At 37.3% G+C, this 19,233-nt stretch overlaps 1 protein-coding gene across 7 annotated transcripts; it reads left to right on the forward strand.

Annotated features, from left to right (window-relative positions):
- The first annotated feature begins 1,563 nt into the window (after window positions 1-1,563).
- On the forward strand, window positions 1,564-18,268 carry LOC148854639 (inorganic pyrophosphatase TTM2-like). Of its 7 annotated transcripts, none has more exons than XM_088984757.1 (12): window positions 1,564-1,951; window positions 3,656-4,018; window positions 7,593-7,707; window positions 8,344-8,539; window positions 8,651-8,764; window positions 8,887-9,060; window positions 12,560-12,754; window positions 13,821-13,943; window positions 14,029-14,150; window positions 16,461-16,581; window positions 16,680-16,952; window positions 17,820-18,268. In XM_088984757.1, exons 2-12 carry the CDS (start codon window positions 3,682-3,684, stop codon window positions 18,036-18,038), a joined length of 1,989 nt encoding a protein of 662 aa, XP_088840883.1. In that variant the 5' UTR covers window positions 1,564-1,951; window positions 3,656-3,681; the 3' UTR covers window positions 18,039-18,268. The 7 variants fall into 7 exon arrangements, with proteins under 7 accessions (XP_088840883.1, XP_088840884.1, XP_088840887.1 ...); XM_088984758.1 differs by having other exon boundaries at window positions 1,569-1,920; XM_088984756.1 differs by lacking the exon at window positions 1,564-1,951 and adding an exon at window positions 2,610-2,727.
- The last annotated feature ends 965 nt before the right edge of the window (window positions 18,269-19,233 follow it).

The raw sequence follows: 19,233 nt of genomic DNA on the forward strand, positions 1-19,233 counted from the left end.
AGTCTGAATTCCGGAGCAAGGTTAAGTATCAATACTTTTCATACTTTTGGTACCCAACCAAAGTTTACTTTAATCTAAATTCTTATATTTATTTATTTTTGTTTGCTAATTTGACAAGGAACCTGTTATATCACTTTAAACTCCCAAATAATTGAGATAAACTGATTCCTCTTATTTAGATATTGGTGACCTTGGAAACTAATTAATGAATATCAGTCCGTGGGTGCCAATATATTTGATATTTTGGACATTTCTATTATCTTAGAATGACAAAAAAAGTGGTAAATTAAATGAAAATATATATTCTCCCTAAAAAAGTTGTAATTATATGATTCTTCCGTCATATCTTGCAGTCAAAACATTCATGGTCAATTAAATGACATGATTAACAACCTTTATTTATTTTTAATAATTGGATTAAATACACGATTCATTGAATAGGAAGTAAAAGCATTTTATAATTAAAAAAAGCAAGTAACATGTTTAACAAGCAACCATGGGAGGTTTGAAATAAGATAGCTGAATCAAGTAATTAATGGAGCTAAATTACTGCATATCCAGACCAATTAAACCCGAGAGGCTGTTCAGCATGTGGTGTTTGTCTTCAATCCGCTGCCTGTATAAAATGTTAAAGAATTAGTTACATGAATGTTTTAGCATAAATGAACAAATTTTTTTTTGATAGATAAAAAAATTATATACTAAAGGATACAATATGAACAGTAATAAGGTGATAGATCAAGAATCAAAGGAGAGGAGAAAGGAACTACACCTCCTGAAAACAGCCAGATTTAAGATTTAAGTTTTAAGGCTTTAAGCTATACATGAACAAATCTATTTATTATTTTTTCTAGAGATAAATGAAAAGTTTATAGAATAAAATTAGGAAAAGGTAAGATTAACTTTGACCAAAAGTGTCCAACAAAGCCACATTTCTATTGATAACATAAATGAACAATAAATAAATCTCCCTTGGTTAATTCAAGAAAGATTTTTGTTAAAATAAACCTATAGAAAATGTTTTTATGATTGTCAGAATTTTCAAGGGAGATTTTTGTATTTTGCCCCCCAAAAAAAGAGATTGTAGTCATGCTCAAAATGAAATGATTTGGCTTTAAACCAAACAAACAATGGATTGAGTAGTGTTTTAACCAACCTTATGCTGCCTAACAAGTCAATCATATCTTCCTTCACCATGATGATTTTCCCATTTGGATTATTTATTTAATCAACTTAAGAAGATATATACATGAACCTAGAAGATTAAGAACCATATGATTTACGCGGTTACAGGGCCATGACTCAAAATATACATGATATATAAGATCAAATCATTATAGGCACAAAGTTACAAAATTCACATGGGCGATTTATGATGAATTCATTTGACTACGTAACTCTCGCCTCACCCATCTCTCACCCATGTGCAATACTGCCAATCCGGATGAGATGAGCCGGAGACAAAATCATGTTAAGATACATATAATGTTCACGTTACGGTCTATTAGACCAAGTTATGATCTACCAAACTTATAAAAGAAGTCATGGTCTATTAAAAATTCTGACCTATAAAGAATTTGGATATGTAATGTAAGCTCCCAAGTTACAAACTCACAGTGACAGTCATCACACTCTCTTTCGTGCATCATATATCTCAGCCCGACTGCCCTACCCTCGCTCCTTACAACCCCATTTCATTTGATTCACAGAAGTCTCTCTTAGCTTCTTTATAGCGGTCTTCCTGTCTCGAGACTCGACCGTTCTTGTAAGTTGTAACACACTGACAGAGTTCCTGTTATTGTAAGACACTAAACAGAGTCCCAAGAATCCAAATTGCCCGAAGAATTGCTCAAAAATCAGTCTGTCCTCTATCAATTTATACTCTATCTTGAGAAAGAAGACAACCCATCCGAGCTCTGGGTGAGTTTTTTGATCCGCGTATTCGAACTTGGTGAGTATCACCGTCATCATATTCAATTATTTATTTTTATTTTTTCTGGGTTTGTTGTTTCTGTCACTTTACTCTCTGGGTAAGTGATACTTTGTTGTTTTTGTGAGGTGCTTGTATTTATTTATTTTTCTGCCTTTTTTTTGGTCGACAAGCAACATGTTCTATTAGTTTGATGATGGGAGTTATTTATATTTTCTTGAAAGCATTTTTTGTTATTTAATTGGTTCCACTCCTTTTATATGCAAATGAGCAACCACAACGAGTGTGATTGTGAGACATTGGTGGTTCTGATCCTACATGTTTGGAGACTTGCAAAAGTTCAGTTGGTGAAGATCGTATCTTTTCCCCATCCTTATGCTTCTCTGGTCTTCGATTTTTCACATATTATTTAATTTTTGTATGCTTTGACGGTTGAACCTCGTAAGTGTTGGATATTCAGCATGGGAATTGTATGATTACCTGTTTAAGATTGTGTTCTTCCTGCTTAGTGATCACACATATCTATATCTATATATTTTCTCAAATCTTGACTTGACAAAAGCAATATAATTGGATCAAAGTAAGAGGAATTGTCTTCATTTTGTTGCAGAGGAGGAGTAGGCCTACAACATCTTTACAGTTTCGTTTATTATATGTTATATTTACTGGTCTACAAATTCGGTTTCCAGTAATAGACAAGTATACATATGACTTCTTTTGGAATGGTAAAATGAGAAGATCTCTGAAGGAGTTATCCCAAGCAATGCTAACCTGTCTATGTACTTGATGGATGATGGGTGAGTACCGCAATAAAGACATATTGAGTCACCGTTATAAAAGGAGACATGCACACTATAAGGAGGTTGAAAAAGAAAGTGCTGTATGGATGCTAGTGATTTCTGCAATCAAATATTAGCGAATTGCCATTTCTCTTTCATCATGTTAGAATCAAGAGACCACTAACCCTATCAATCATGGATATGATATTATATCTAATTCAATAGTGGTGTCATGGTCTGTGATCCACTGATTTAACCATATCAGAATTCAGAACTGGCATATTTTCTTAGTTCCCCTGGTACCAATGGCTGTGAGAATGTGGATTCGAGTGTGAGAGCGGCCACTTTCTGCAAAAGAAATGCCAAAGGTTAGGACTCTATCCAGTCTACCCATCTGAAGACCCAGATAACTGGGACCAATAATCTGTAACGGCCTTTTATGCTGTGTAAACCTAACAAATTCGAATAGCTGCACCACTTATTTTGCTTGACCAACTTCGGATGTTTTAAGGAGGGAATAAAGTGAAGGACATCAGAGGGACAACAAATGACATTAGAGATATATGAGCCTGTCTAACATATTGACTTCTAAGTGAAGCATGCATATGAAGAAGATATGTGGAAATCTACTGTATTCCCTAAAAAGTTTAGTAGGCTTGATAGATGACGTCAAGCCTTTAGCTTAATTGTTTTTTTTTCCGCTTCATTGCAACATTTAACCTTTAAGTTGCAGTTTTCTGATTTATAATTTGCTTAATTAATTTTATCCAATATCTTTTTCAAAGCTTGTATCAGGGTTTTCTTCCTTTTTTTTAATTGTAAATTCTTTATTTGTTAGGTTTATTTAAGTCTATATGCTATGGATCTCCAATTTAATTACTTTTGATTCTTATTCTGTTAAACCCATTTTGTCTAAAGTATTTTACATTTTTTTTAATCATTACAGGGAACCAGCTATATATCAGTTTTCAAATGGCTCTAGATGTTTCTGGTGCTGAATCACCTCAGAGAAGACCAGGCCTTTTAAGAGATCAAGTCCAATTGGTAAAGAGAAAGGACTGTGACCGTTACGAGATTGTCCCAATACAGGATTCACTATCATTTGAGAAGGGTTTCTTTATCGTAATCCGAGCATGCCAATTGTTGGCCCAAAAAAATAATGGGATAATATTGGTGGGTGTAGCGGGCCCCTCTGGGGCTGGGAAGACTGTGTTCACTGAGAAGGTACTCAATTTTATGCCCAGCATTGCTGTCATATCGATGGACAACTACAATGATTCAAGTCGTATTGTTGATGGAAACTTTGATGGTAAAATTTTCTTTCCATTCATTTTGGTATTGGACTCCTTTATATAACCCTTTAAATAGAATCGGTATTTTATACTGCTATTTACTATTTTTTAAAACAGAAACTTTCTTATGGACATTTATATATTGTTGAGAAATCTGTTGTTTCCTTTTTTTAAAGTGTTTAGACTTCTTTTGATAAATTCTCTTTCTTAAGAAAATATAGACTAGGCATTGGTTATCAAAAAAGAAAAAGGTAAAAGTAGATTCTATGTTGATATCCATTTTAACCATGTTAAGCTTCCTAGGGGTGCAAGTCAGGCGGGTTGGGTCGGGTTTATGGTCAACCCAGTCTCAACCCCGAAATTTGGGCTTAAGGCCTAAGCCCGAGGTTGGGCCTGATTTTCCCAACCTGAGCCCATCCTGCATTGTAATTTGATGCACTTGGGTTGAGCTTGGGCCCGGGCTGGGCTCTGGTTGGTCAATGGACCAGCTCTAAAATTATACATGTATGTATGCATTTATGCAATTATGTATACATATATGTATTTTTTTTGGTAAAACATGTATGTATATATGTAAATATGTATGCAAAAATTTACATATATACATATGTATGTATGAATGTGTATAGTTGGACTGGGTTTGGGTTGGGTTCGGGCTACGTAAGGGCTAGGCCCGGGCCCGACCAAAAATTAAAAAAAAGCCTGAATTCTTGGGCCCTGCCCAGCCTAAGGACCAAAAATCCAAGCCTAAAGCTTCCTAGGAATTGTTTCAACTTAAGAATACAAATACAAGCAAGAGGTCAACTTAAAAGTTAAGAAATGTTTCAGCTTGATTCATATTCTAACAAAAAACTATATTTCTTTTAAAGGACTAAATCCTTTACCCCTCAATTACAATTTGGGGAAGAACATAAATTCTTGTGATTTGCATATCCAGTGGTCAATTATAAAATGAAAATTTGGGTTATTAGGAAGCATAATTCTTTTTTGAGTTGGAGTTGGATCAACATTTCCAATTGAACAAGTATGAATAAAAGATCCATGGATGATGATACAGAAGTTTATTTCTAATTGTTACTGATGAGGGCAGATTTGGCCCTCCAGTGAAATTGTGACACATGGCACCTCGTGCCAACTAAGTATGGCCTCCAGGCAGCGGCTCGCCACAGGCAGCTCGCCACAGGCATAGGCAGCGGCTCGCCATAGGCAGCTCGCCACAGGCATAGGCAGCAGCTCGCCATAGGCAGCTTGCCACAGGCATAGGTAGTAGCTCGCCATAGGCAGCTCGCCACAGGCATAGGCAGCAACTCGCCATAGGCAGCTTGCCATAGGCAGCTCGCCATGGGCAGCTCGCCATAAGCAGCTCGCCCTAGGCAGCTCGTCACTTGTAGAGAAGCTCGGTACAGGAGTAGTTTGGCGTATCGCAGGAAGATCTCCTGCCTGACGACCTGGCCTAGACACTGACCCGTCGACTGACATGGGCGCCGACCTGACAACCTGGCCCAGACACCGACCACCGACTGACGCAGGCGCTGCCCTGACAACCTGGCCCAGGCGCCGACCTGGCCGCCTGACACAAGCGCCAGCCTGACGACCTCGAGGAGTTCACCACCGTACCCTGGTTCTGACGGGATGTGACGAGTCTTACCGTTTGGAAGCTTTTCACCCACCTAACCCGCGAGGACTCCGATATATAAAGACCTCACCCCCCAAAGGGAAGAGGAGGGAAAAAATGTGGAGGTAATCCCTGCTCTCTAGCTCTTTCGTTTCTCCAATATTATCTTCAAAGCTCTCTACAATCAGAGTGCTAACTTAAGCGTCGGAGAGCCCCTGCCGGGAAAATACCCCCGGGTCCTCTGATTCAGTTCTCGCAGGTCCCTCAGCTCCCGCCACATACAAAGAGGAGTAAAAAATGGAGTTCTCGCAGGTCCCTCAGCTCTCGCCGCCTACAAAGAGGAGGAAAAGATGGAGTTCTCGCAGGTCCCTCAGCTCCCGTCACCTACAAAGAGGAGGAAAAAATGGAGTTCTCGCAGGTCCCTCAGCTCCCACCGCCTACAAAGGAAAGAAGACCACCTCATGCTGAGGGCAGTCGGGTTGCGCTGCACCAGGGGGCTCTACCATTCTCTAAGTCACAGGCCGCCTAGTAAGGAGTTCTCCACCAGGTAGCTCTCCACCAGGCAGTTCGTCACTAGGTAGCTCTCCACCAGGCAGTTCTCCACCAGGCAGTTCGCCCCCAGGCAGTTCTCCACCAGGCAGTTCGCCACTAGGCAGTGTGCCATATGAAGAAATGATCAATTAATGTGGTCCTGAAGAAGCCAGTTGTTTCTTCAGTACATGGGTAGAGCATCTTTTGACATGATTGTGCTGTGTGGTTAGCTTGTCTAGAGCTTGTCCTTTGTATTGGAACATTTAGTGGTTGTTTGGTTTTCTGTTTGTTATTTGTCAAGATGTTTTTCTACCTTCTTAGGTTATCTTGTCTATTTGAGGTCTCTCTTTCTGGTCAGAGAATTGGACGAGAAAAGTTTTTTTTTCCTTGGTTGGTAACAGAGAACTTTATTGATCTCTTAGAAAGAATGAATCATAGTACAAGTGTGCCAAGTAACCCTCATTTTATTTAGGCTAACACCAACTACCTAACCCACAATAAAAAAAATCACTTTTATATAGACTTCCAGAGGAAAAACTCCTCAAAACAACAAATTTCTATCAAGTTCTTTGTCTTGCTATTGTATATGCAGGATTATGGTCTGATTTAATGACCCATGTGAATGTTGGTCCAAGTTCTATTGCTTTTTATCTTATCTCTCTCATGGTGTGCCTGTAATGCCATTAAACATTGTTATTGTTCTTAAAACTAGCTGACTGCTACCCTGGAATCTCCTTCCACCAAGGTGTCTCTATAGTCAGGCATTTTTTTCCAATCCCAATCCTTGCAAGCGCCCTTATGGAGTTACCATGGCCAGTGAGACTCGAGCAAAGGTTCAAAAAAATTCATGTTTAAATTGGCTCTGAATAGATCGAATGACAAAAAATGATTTTTGTAACCCAGAAGAACTATGTTTTTGGTGATGACGACAAACTCCTAAATTCGTTATCCATTACAATAAGATATGACCCTAGATAGAATAGCTTAGAGGTACACTTGTGCAGAAAATTCTGCTTAGGTAGGGCAGCAAATGATGATGGAAACCTGTTTACTTAGGAATTGGACAAATACTCTGTCCACTTCTATTTATTTATTTTTCCCTGCTCACATTGTTCTCATGAAGATAATGGCTTTGTTGTCTATTTTAGTTTGCCAAATTTGGTTATATAGCCATGAGACTGTTATGTGATTTCATGAATATCTCATAAGCCACCATCTGAGAAATGTCTTCTAGATTGTTCTGGGGAGGGAGCATGTTTGTGTGATATTATGAAACTTTATCTTATTTCAAATCCAGAAGATGAAATGGTCTCAGTCTTTTTTGTTGGATTTTCTTGTTTTATTGGAAAGAAATGCAACATTTCTTAAAGTAGGCTAATGACAGAAAATATATTAGTGGGACATAATAGACATCTAATGGTTATATTGTTTGAACTTTGAAACAGACCCACGCTTGACTGACTATGACACATTACTTGATAATATCCATGGTTTGAAAGAAGGGAAGCCCGTTCAGGTGCCAGTTTATGATTTCAAGTCTAGCAGCCGTACAGGATACAGGTTGGAAAATTTACTTATTTACTCGTAGAATAAAAGCTTTTAAATATGGAGGGTTTTGGCCATTTGGGAATGAGAGACCCTGATTTGCAGTGAAGTTGCTTAGAAAGAAGCTCTACTTGGTTAGGTTTTCTGTGTAATGCATATTATTTGTGTGTGTGTTTAAATGACTATAAATTTACATATGTTTTTTCTATCTCTGTTTACAAGAGATTATTTATGCCACCTGGATGTTTTATGTGCTGAACTATTTTGGGGAAACATTTTTTAGTCAAATAAGTAGAACTAAAGCTATTTATATTGAATTAGTACCAGTCCACCAACCAGTAAAAGGTCATGTATCTGCTAACGAGCTAGATCATTCCGATTCTTCGATTAAAACTTTCGCCCTAAGGATTCTCTTTTTCTTTCATTGTAATACTGACATGCATGCATCAATGCACACATCATTGTGTTATTTTACTTTTCAAGGAAAAGTACATCTGTTAGTAGTTAATTGTTTGCTTTTTTTGCATTATGCTTTGTTGATGACTTTCCTGAGATATGCTTGCCCCATGCCCCCTAAAAAAGAAAGATTATCGGAGCTCCTTAATTCAACACTTAATTCTTAATCCACATTTTTGCTCATATTCTCAACAGGACAATTGAAGTCCCAAGCTCCCGTATTGTGATCATTGAAGGAATTTATGCTTTGAGTGAAAGATTGCGGCCTTTTTTGGACCTTCGTGTATCTGTTACAGGTGGAGTTCACTTTGACCTTGTAAAACGGGTTTTACGAGACATACAACGTGCTGGACAAGAACCAGAAGAAATTATCCAGCAGATCTCTGAAACGGTTCTTTCACTTATCCCATGTTAGATATTTTTCTTTAGAAAGTTTTGGCTGTCATGACCAGAAATTAGGTATTGGAAGCTTTTACATTAATAGATCCATTGTTCTGAACAGGTGTATCCGATGTACAAGGCTTTTATTGAGCCAGATCTCCAAACAGCCCATATAAAAATTATCAACAAGTTCAACCCATTCACAGGATTCCAGAACCCCACTTACATTTTAAAGGTTGGATTCTATTTTATTTCTTCAAAATTAAATGTTTGTTACCAGTAAGATGTGGCTTAACCGATTTCAGTGATATTCTATAATTTTCATCATCTAGGACTGAGTGCTTTCTATTATTGTAGTCACCCAGGGCTGTGACATTTGATCAAATTAAGTCTGTTATTTCTGAAGACCATAAAGAAACTATGGAGGAGACATATGATATATATCTTCTACCACCAGGTGAAGATCCAGAAGCATGTCAATCATATCTGAGGATGAGGAACAGGGATGGAAAGTACAATCTTATGTTTGAGGTTTGCTTTGGAGGCAATTTAGCTTCTTTTATTGAGATTTTTTTTTTGGTTCACAAATGGTGTCCTCATCTGCTTGCATATAATTATATATATATTTTTTATAACTAATGGAAGTACATTATATGTAATATAAACAAAGTACAAAAGAGCAATGGAAGAAATTTCCCTACCAAATACTTTTCAATTTCCACCCCCTTTTTTTTTTTGAAAAAAGTTAACTAATTTTATTAGAGAAAGGAGAGGTACACAAAAGGGTGTACAAGTACAAAGGAGGGACTGGACCCCTGAGAACTACACAGGACGGGAATCACAGGAGTACAATTTCCACCCTCCATGCCCCCCCACCCCCGAAAAGAGTCATTTTGCCACTGCAAGAAAATAGGTAATATCAGAGCATATATCCTAGGAAGAGAATGAGGGAAGCTATCAGAGGTCCTCCTGCTTCTCTCCTTCCACAGGCCCCAACCAATCAGGAAAGGAACTTTTGAACTAGTTTATAATTTTATATAGGCTGTCATTTTGCACATGCTATTTGCCATCCTTACTGACAGAAGCTAAGGAGACAATCAGTGCACTTGATGACCTATGATCCTGGCTTGTAGTGGTATTTTCCTTTAATTTTTTTTTTGGTTCTTACAGGCCTTTTCTGCTAGTACATTTAAAATCTAGCTTCAAATAGATGACGAGAAACATCACTTTCTGTAAGGTACTAGTTTGGGTAGAACTTAGTAAATAGTTCCAGGAGTTGGTGGGTGAAATGTATTTAATCGAATATTGTCATACATTACATTAAAAAACATTGTTGGCAAGTCAAGTTTGATGATAGATATACATACATATATCTTTGGGCCACACATTACATATGCATAAACATGCCACTCCAATAATTACCACACCTTTGGACAATACATATAATAATTTTATTAACAGAGAATGAAATGTATACAAGAAATATACACAATAGGAAGAAGGGCAGGGAAAAACTAAAAGAAAGATGATCTAATTGTCTCAGATATACAAGGAACCTGAGTAGGGAGTTTTTAGGCCTCAAACATAACCATTTAGCATTTACCAATCAATGGGAGCAGATTATGTGGGACAATATATATATATATATTGATTGAATGGGTTTATAACTTTATATGTAAATAAGGGTTTACATGGGAGTATATACAATCTGCTCCAATTAATCATGTCAGTTCTCTTTTTGTATGTGTAATAGTTTTTTTTTGAGGGATCCTCTTCCTATTTAGTATAGTTTATATTTTACCTTTCAAAGAAAGGGGGAAGTCTTAAGGCACAGCTAGATTCTAAAATCCAGCGTTCCAGGCAATAAAAAACACTCATTCCCACAACTGAAAACTGATAACACCCCACCCATCACTAGACCATATGCCACTCCAATAATCCCCACAATGAAAAAAAAGAATTGCAGGCTATAAGCCGAACCACGTAATCTGGAAGTGGTTCAGACAAACACCCTACTGGTGGAAGAGTAGGGCTTGGGATGCTCCAGAAGGATGAAAAGTCCTGTTTACTAGTGTCAGGGAAAACCCCATCAAGAATATGTAGGTGATTTGAAACAAGCCCAATTCAGAGTCCCTCACATTTCTACAAAAGTCTAGAATCCACCCAAAACCAGAAACAGAAGAGGGGAATAAAAACTCAGATATTGGTTTGCATTTAAAAGAAGAGAGGGCAAACAGGAAGGAAGTGAATCCTTTGAGGGAGCTTCACCCACCCTCAAGTCTTCCCAAAATTGAATTTTGTTACCTGAATTAAGATCAAACTTGACATGATTGAGGAAATGTGGAAGACGCTTCTGGATTGTTTTCCAAGGTGAAGCACTAGATGCCCTTCTAGAAATTCCAGCATCCCAACCATGTAGCCTGCTATAAGTGGTTCGATCCATTTACATACCTAGTGGTGGAAGAGTAGGGCTTGGGCTGCTTCCAATCGATATTCAGCTTATGGGTCCACCTGAATACGTTATGTTATGTTGTTTGTGGGGGGGGGGGGGGGCTCTCTTTTATGAATCTTTGGCTTCGTGTAGAAGTTGAGTTTATTGGGGTTTAGAGTTTTTGTGAGAGAGGTGTTGAATAACTCTGTAATCTCCATTTCTGATTTCTATAGTGGATTTATGCTCTGCCTTTGCCTGTGGACGTAGGTTATAAGCCAAACCATGTAAATCTGTGTCTGCTCCATTTTCTTGCTTCTCTTTATCTCTGTTTTTTTACTTCATTTTCTTGTGTCATTTGAATCTGTGTTTCTAGGTTTTCATAACAGTATAATACACCAGAACCAGCTACAATCTGATCACCACAGACACGCCTGCCCTTCAACATCAACACTCCCCAACCCCCAGCCTTGACCACCCACAGAACAGGAACTTCGTTTATCCTTACAAACACTTGTCATATAGATGATTTTTATTTTTACAATTAAACTTATCAACTTTGAAGGCACTCAGGGAAGGAATGATGGGAATGAGAGCCATACACCCTTACCACATCTAGTAGTCATTCTTGCACATTCAGGTACCAGTTGTTAGACATTTTGGCCTCATGTAAGTCAATATGATATCACATCTACAAGTAATATAGGAATTACATGTAAAATTTTAAGTAAATCATAATATGGTAATCAAGAATTTTACAGTATTTACAAAAAGTACAAATAATTTAGAAAACTTAAAATAAGGATCATGTGCAAATAATTTTTGTAGGACAAAATGCATGCTGCATGCATGTAATGTAGATGTTTTTCATTAAACAATTCATATTTCAATAGCAGTTCATGCTTATCCCCAAAAAAATAGTAGTTCATGCTTATCCATGGGTATATATCCTTAGACAAATTCATTTGATATATCAATTGGAAGTATGTGAAAGGAAAATTTGGATTGTGTCCTACCAACAATCATTTCTCCTTCACAGCAACCGTTTATAATGGAATATACTTCGTACATGACCTTTATTATGTCTACTACTCTCTCTCTCTCTCTCTCTCTCTCCCTTCTCTGCAAAATCTCCAGTTTGTATCTTTCAACTGTTCTCTCAAATTTGAAATTCATCATAATATTTCCAATAAATCTTAATTATTAAATTAGGCAATGACAACCATTTTTGTCAAGATGACATATGATTTGGGATAATTATCTGTGGAATCTCCTTGTACAATAGGGTCGATATTTAAACAACAAAGCAAGATTGAAATATTTGCAGTGGTTATGGGCATGCATATGGTCAAAGCTGTATAGAAATATAGATTCTTAGTTGGGTCAGTAGTATATTCACTTTTCTTGTAGATAGCATGGTAGTAATTTAGGAATGAGTTGTGTGACCACTTTAAACCAAGTTTAGATATGTTGGTATGCTTTTTTAAGCTCGAGTATCACTTTTTCTTGTCATTTTCAATTTTCCGTATTTTGGAATTCTTTTTCACCAGTGAATTTGATGAGCAAAGGCTCATCTCTTTGGTTCATTATTGTTGATCTCAGGAATGGGTCACAGATAGTCCATTTATTATATCGCCAAGGATAACTTTTGAAGTCAGTGTGCGGCTTCTTGGTGGTCTGATGGCCTTGGGGTACACGATAGCAGCCATCCTGAAGCGAAGCAGCCATGTCTTCTCTGATGATAGGGTCTGTGTGAAAATTGATTGGTTAGAACAGCTAAATCGTCACTATGTGCAGGTATTACATCATTTAGATACCATTCATCTACATTGATGCAGTTTGAAAATTGGAACCCAAGGACTTCAAACCATTCATGTTTTGAATTTGATGCACATATGAAATGCTGTTTTCTGTTCCTTCATATTCACTTACAGTTTGCCTCTTTGATTGAAATGCTTGTGCCATTGTGTGTCTGGGGAAAAGCAATGTGCTATTTCTGCAGGCACTTAATTGATGCCTTTGGTTGGAGAGGTCATATAGTTTTGATTAATGCTTAATATGATAAATTTACAGTCTATCTTTGACCAAGTATACTAAGTCCTATCTACTATATCAAGGATTATCAAACTGCTTGCAGTTACTGGAAGTCTGGAACATTGCTTCTAGTTTGTTGGCTACTTTTCAATGTAACTATGAAACTTGGGTTACTAGGTCTAAAATGGGAAGATTTTTAAATTAATATATAATGAAATGAGATATTGGTTTGTGATAATGGGAGCATAGTAGCATTATATTGGTAGTAGGAACAAGAAGAATTCTTCAGGTGAGTGACTCATTGATTACTTCACTGGGTAGAAAAATGTATTTTAAGAGAATTTTGTTGCAAAAAACTAAAAAAAAAGGAGAAATCTGATTCTGTCTTGTGAATCGGAGAGAACTGAAAACCATGCTGGTGTTCATGTAGCAGTGGCGTGCATAAAAAATCTCCTTTGTTGAGAAATGATATTAGAATAGTTGGATGGCTTTAACTTTTACACTTTGGTTGGAGAGTTAGTTAGATATGGCTACCTGTTGAAGAGAAAAAGGCCAATTGATTATGCAATTATGCCTTTTGATGCAGGTTTCCTCAGTGGACCTATCTTTTATGCTATCATGTGTACACAACTGCAGTTGCTCTTTATGGTTAAACCTAGCAGAGACCTTATGTTACCCTTTAAGAGAGTTGATGTTTTAATATTCTAGTTAATTAACGATTGATTACTTTTTTCAGTTATTCATCATTTTCATCTAAAGTTCTCCATGCTAGGATATGTAAGTTATAGTGAACTATGGACTAAAAACTTTTCCTGGTTCTGGTAAAAAGGTGCAAGGAAGAGAGCGATTGTTTATAAGACATATAGCAGAGCAGCTAGGCTTGGAAGGTTCATACGTTCCTCGCACTTACATAGAACAGATTCAGTTGGAAAAGCTTGTTAATGAAGTTATGGTATGGCATCATCTCTCAAATTATCTTTCGAACTGGTTATGGCTTTTCATGCTTTGGATAGTTACTGATCTGATCTGTTTAACAGGCACTACCAGATGATTTGAAAACAAAGCTTAGCATAGATGAGGATCTGGTTTCAAGCCCCAAAGAGGCACTTTCTCGAGCCTCAGCAGATAGGGTTGCTATGAGAAAGAAGCACCTGAAAAGGTAGTGTATTACTACTTATGGACCCTATCAATCATGCTTGGACCATTACTTGATACAAGTGGTTGGCCAAATAAGCTTATTTTGGCTTTTAGGGACCTTTTTTTTATGAGTAACAGAATTTTCATTGGTTCAATTAAATTAACATTACAGTGCAGTGCAGGGAAATCATTCCCAACCACCCTATGGATTACAATAATCCAAATTACAGTCTTCCCAAAACATTTGTTCCCTATGAACCCTTGCTTCGCCAATGAATCAGCCAACCCATTTACAGATATCTTGAACCATCTAAAAGTTTCTCCCAGATTTTTAGCTAGATTCCAATCTCCCTTAGAGTTTGCCTATAGACCCAAGGACCTGAGCTGTTGCTGCTCATGCAAGAAAAGACATACTCTTGAGTCCCCTTCCACCTCCATTTGTTGAAAACCAAGTTATTTAGCTATTCTTAGGGTCCGAGTAGATTGCTAATACCATGCCACATGCATCCCTAAACACATCCCCAATTCCCAAGGGTCCAGGATTGCCTAGTGAAATTCCACCAAAAGTCAGCTTCACTCTATTGTTTGGAGGCTTGCACTTCATTATGATTGTGTCTCTAACTGTTGAAGAGTTTGCCTCCTCTCTTCAAGCTGCAAGACCATTCTGTGCACTATATCCACTTTGGTCTTGTACGAACCTTGAAGATCCTCTCATTTCTTTCCTTCCAAATAATCCATATTATAGCTTCTCTAGCTGTCCTCTTTATGATTCTTCCTTTCTTCTTAAGTTGTCTTAGCAATTTGGGACTAAAAAGGCAAGGCACATTTTTAGGAGGATCCCATCTGTAACCAAAGAGAGAACAGTAATACATCCAAACACAATTTACAAAATATGTGAGATTAGTAAATGGGGAATGGTCTTGCAGCTTGTTTTGCAAAGAATGCATATGTGAGTAGAAAGGCATTTATTGGGCCTTCTTGTTTGGAGCATATCATAGGTGTTTATCTTTCCAAGAAAGACTTCCCAATGGCCTTATCCTAGGTGGGAGGTGAGACAGGTCTACTCCAGATCTCTTTCACTGGGAAACTGCCCCCAAACCGCTAGGCTAAGCAAGGAAATTAAAGAATCAAGCACAAGAAAAGAACCCTGCAGGAGAGTGACCAAATCCTACTATCATCCATTTGGGGATGCAAACAAGTGGAACTAAACTTAGCCAATAAGTCAATCAAAGAGTGGAATTCTCAATCCTAAGACCCAATCCCAATCCAACCTAAAAGTGGAGGCAGACCAAAGTTTAGAAAAGGGTTCTTTCTTATAAGAAGACAATGTGTAAATCAAGGGAAACTGGTTCTTAAGAGGGAATACCTAACCAAAGGTCCTCCTAAAAGAGAATTCTTTTACTGCACCCTACATCATTCCTAATAAGACTAATAAAAGTAGGGAGAATCTCATGAATAGATTTCCTAGGGCTTCACAAGAGGCACGAGATAGCACCATGAATACTCACAATGACCTTATGCCATAACCTATCTATCCCTTTTCCATGGTAATCGCCAGTCACCAAACAAAAGCAGTACTTCTATCCCTATCCATCCTACTCCCTAGATTTACGAACAATTTCCTACTTCATTAGGTGGGTTTTCCTGTGACCCCCCCCCATTGATAGGTAGTTCCTTAATTAGAGTGTTTGTTCCTCTATAGTGGGCTTTAAGGGTCTTCCCTTGTTATTTCTTTGTGACCAACGAGCTGGAGAATTCATGTTATGTATATGCTTCCATATTTTTAGATGATAAGAAATAAGAAGTTTACTGAAACAGGATAGAAGAACAAATAAATATCCTTCAAACCCTGAAACAGAAAAATGTTTGGATTCCTGGTTGGTCTTTATTAATGCTTAACCAATTTCATTGGGAACACTTTGTTGCATTCTGAAGCTGTGTGTTTAGTTATTGTGCTTGTGACCGATAGAACACCATTTGTTTGTGCTGAACCAACTACATTAACAATACTATTGTTAAATATCCTTCAATCCCTGAAACAGAAAATTGTTTGGATTCCTGGCTGGTTATTTGTTTGTGCTGAACCAACAATTAAATAACACTATTGTTTCATTCTAAAACTGTGGGTTTAGTTGTTATGCTTGTGACCCAGTAAATGTTTAATACACTTGGTCAGTTTAATTAGAAATCTGCTTTGGTTGTATAAAAGCTGAGTGATTATTTTATTTACTCTATCTAACTCCTGTTTTCTAAGTTCTTAATAATTCCTACCAAAAGGCTTGGTGACTGAAATACTCAAATTCATAATACATATATTATGTATTTTGAGCAGTGGTATGTCACATTCATATTCGACGCATGGGGACAAGAATCTATCCAAGCTAACAAGGCTTGCTGTCAATAGTAGGATTGAAGGAAGAGGCCCAGAATCACCTGCAACACTAGTGAATCAGGTAAGTTCATGAATAGCTGAAGAAACTTGTACTTAATGGCTACAATTGATTTATTTATTGTTAGCTTTTCTCATTAATTTTTCTTTGGATTGTACTAGGGTGTCATTACACAACTCTCTGAACAAATTTCTACACTACATGAGAGAATGGATGAGTTCACATCTCGGATTGAAGAGTTGAATTCCAAGTTTACTGTCAGGAAGGTTTCTGCCAGCCAACAAAACTTGTCTCTGCAAGCTGAAGCTTGCAATGGCTCTGGGCCCACTTCACTCTTTGTGTCTAGTTTAAGTAATGGTCCCTTGACTGGTTCCATACTACCCAATTCCTCATCTTCTTCCCAATTGACCAAGGAATCCCCGCTAATGGAAGAGGTACCATGAAAAATCTTAAATCTTCTTTGTTTATCTTTTAAGTTTCTAGAGGAGATAAAATACCCATTTCTTCAGCTTCTTGTGGGTATACATGGAACTCAAATACCGATTCATGCACTTAGAGCAATGAAGTTAATGGCAATTGTGCCACTATGGAGATGGGGCCTACTATTGACATGGTGCTTGCCATACTGAAAAGCATGGTGCCATTTCACAAAAATTCATGAAACAAGAAAAATACATAGACTTAATCTCATATCCCAAGTTCTGCATAGGCCACTATTATATATAGTGCATGCTTAAGATATTAAATTAACAAATTAAAAACCTGCTACACAAAAATTGAAATCTCATATCCCAAAAATTATGCATAAATTCAAATTAACAAGCATCATCATCATTAGTCATAAGATAAAAAGAATAATGTTCCATTATTCGAATTTGGAAAAGGATCAAGTGACATCTAATGTTCCATGTTTAAATTTTCTTGGAGTTATTTGACAATATAAATATATTGTATATTCAAAATGCAATCTGTAAAGACTGTATAGGGAGTAGAACCTAAGCTCAAAATCTTCTTGCACAAAGTGGCTGTTTTTAGACTTGAGCCTGCGTTCTCATGCCTGTCAGCCCGAGATTTAAAGGTTGTTAAATAGTATTTTACCTTAATAAGGCCTCCAATCTATCCGGGGTCTTAATGTTCTGGTGAAATTGTGTACTCCCAATTCCCACAAAAAATTATGGATCTAATTGCTTTAGACATCGTATCTGAATGCTAATAAGATATCTTCTTAGTCCATCTTATCAAATAATTTGATTCAATCTCTAACTCTGATCCTGATTATGGTAATGCACTCTCATAAACAGATCCTAGCTATTGCTCGAGGACAGCGCCAAATCATGCATCAGTTAGACAACCTCAGCAATATCCTTCATGAGAACTTGAGCGAGCACAACCGCCAAGGAAGAGCAATCCGGAGGAGCAGGGTGGAGGATGCTGAATTTTTTGGAGTTCCTCTTATTTTAACATTGGCTATTGGGGGCCTTGGAATATTCTTGTTCAAGAATCTGATGTCCCGAAGCTGAGTCATCTTCCAAATAGCATTTTATATGAGACTGGTGTTACCATACATGCCATGTGAGTCTACCTTTCTGCTCGGGAAAGACTGTACGATAGTCTGATCTATCAATAGAGATTTTGGGGCTTAATTATAGATTATATGGTTCTCTTGAGGATTTAGAAGAAGGGTTATCTCGCAGAATTGTAAATTGATTGGCTTAATACGTAAAAATTCCTACTCCCAAATGATTGATTATGTTTGTGGCTACCTCCCGTTTTTCCTACTTGACAGTTTGAAGAGATCCTTGACTGATGGGGCTTTTGTGCATTTGCCGATTTGCGTTTTGATTGTGTTTCGGAAAGTATGCCATCATACGAAAGGTTTTGGTTGGTCACCAAATTACCAAAGGGTATTTTGCAAAAAAATTGACCAAGTTTGGTCAACTGACAATTTCGGTGATGTTTTAAAAATAATAGCAAATTCAGTGAGCGGGAGAAAACATAGATTACAAAATTACCCTTTTGTTAAAAATCGAATCCACCGAATCCAAGAAGACATTCATGTTTCATTCGTCTTTCTCCAAGTTTGAGTTCGAGTGATCTGGGTCTCATTCTCCATCTAAGTTCGAGTTCGAGTGATTTGGGGTTCCATTCTTCTCCAAGTTTTGAGTTTGAGTAATTTGGGGTCCCATTCTTCTCCAAGTTTGAGTTCAAGTAATTTGGGATTCCATTTTTTATCCAAGTTTGAGTTTGAGTGATTTGGGGTCCCATTCTCCAAGTTTGATTTCGAGTTTAAAATTATCTATTTAGTTGTTTGTCTTCTTATAAACTTCAGAGCTAGTAAGGAGGGTTTTCTTTGAAGGCTTCATTTTTCCAAGTTCAATCCTATATTGTACTTCGCCATATAGACCCAAAGAGTTTATTGGGTTCTAAATGATTTTGATGGTGTAACTACCTACTAGGGGACAAATGTTTGGACTTTGGAATATAATTTATGTTTCAAGATGGCAAACAATTAGCCAGTCTGTTTAGTGCTGGATGGTTTTTAAGTCTGAAAAATACCATGGTTTTTAAGTCTGAAAAATACCATCCGATCTGTTTAGTGCTGGATGTTTTTTAAGTCTGTAAAACACCATCCGGTCTTTTTAGTGTTGGATGGTTTCTAAGTCTGTAAGCATATCAGAATCATGTAGAACAAAGAAGTTTATTGGGTTCTAAATG

The sequence above is a fragment of the Nelumbo lutea genome, chromosome 4 (assembly GCF_056320005.1).
Source record: "Nelumbo lutea isolate HS-2025 chromosome 4, American lotus-T2T, whole genome shotgun sequence".
NCBI lineage: Eukaryota > Viridiplantae > Streptophyta > Magnoliopsida > Proteales > Nelumbonaceae > Nelumbo > Nelumbo lutea.

Bases quoted from the DNA above. Each gene is read 5' to 3' on its own strand.
- LOC148854639 (XM_088984756.1), top strand. The intron at 9,061-12,559 runs GTTTGCTTTGGA...TGTTGATCTCAG, and splicing joins AGTACAATCTTATGTTTGAG to GAATGGGTCACAGATAGTCC. The intron at 14,151-16,460 runs GTAGTGTATTAC...TATTTTGAGCAG, and splicing joins AGAAAGAAGCACCTGAAAAG to TGGTATGTCACATTCATATT.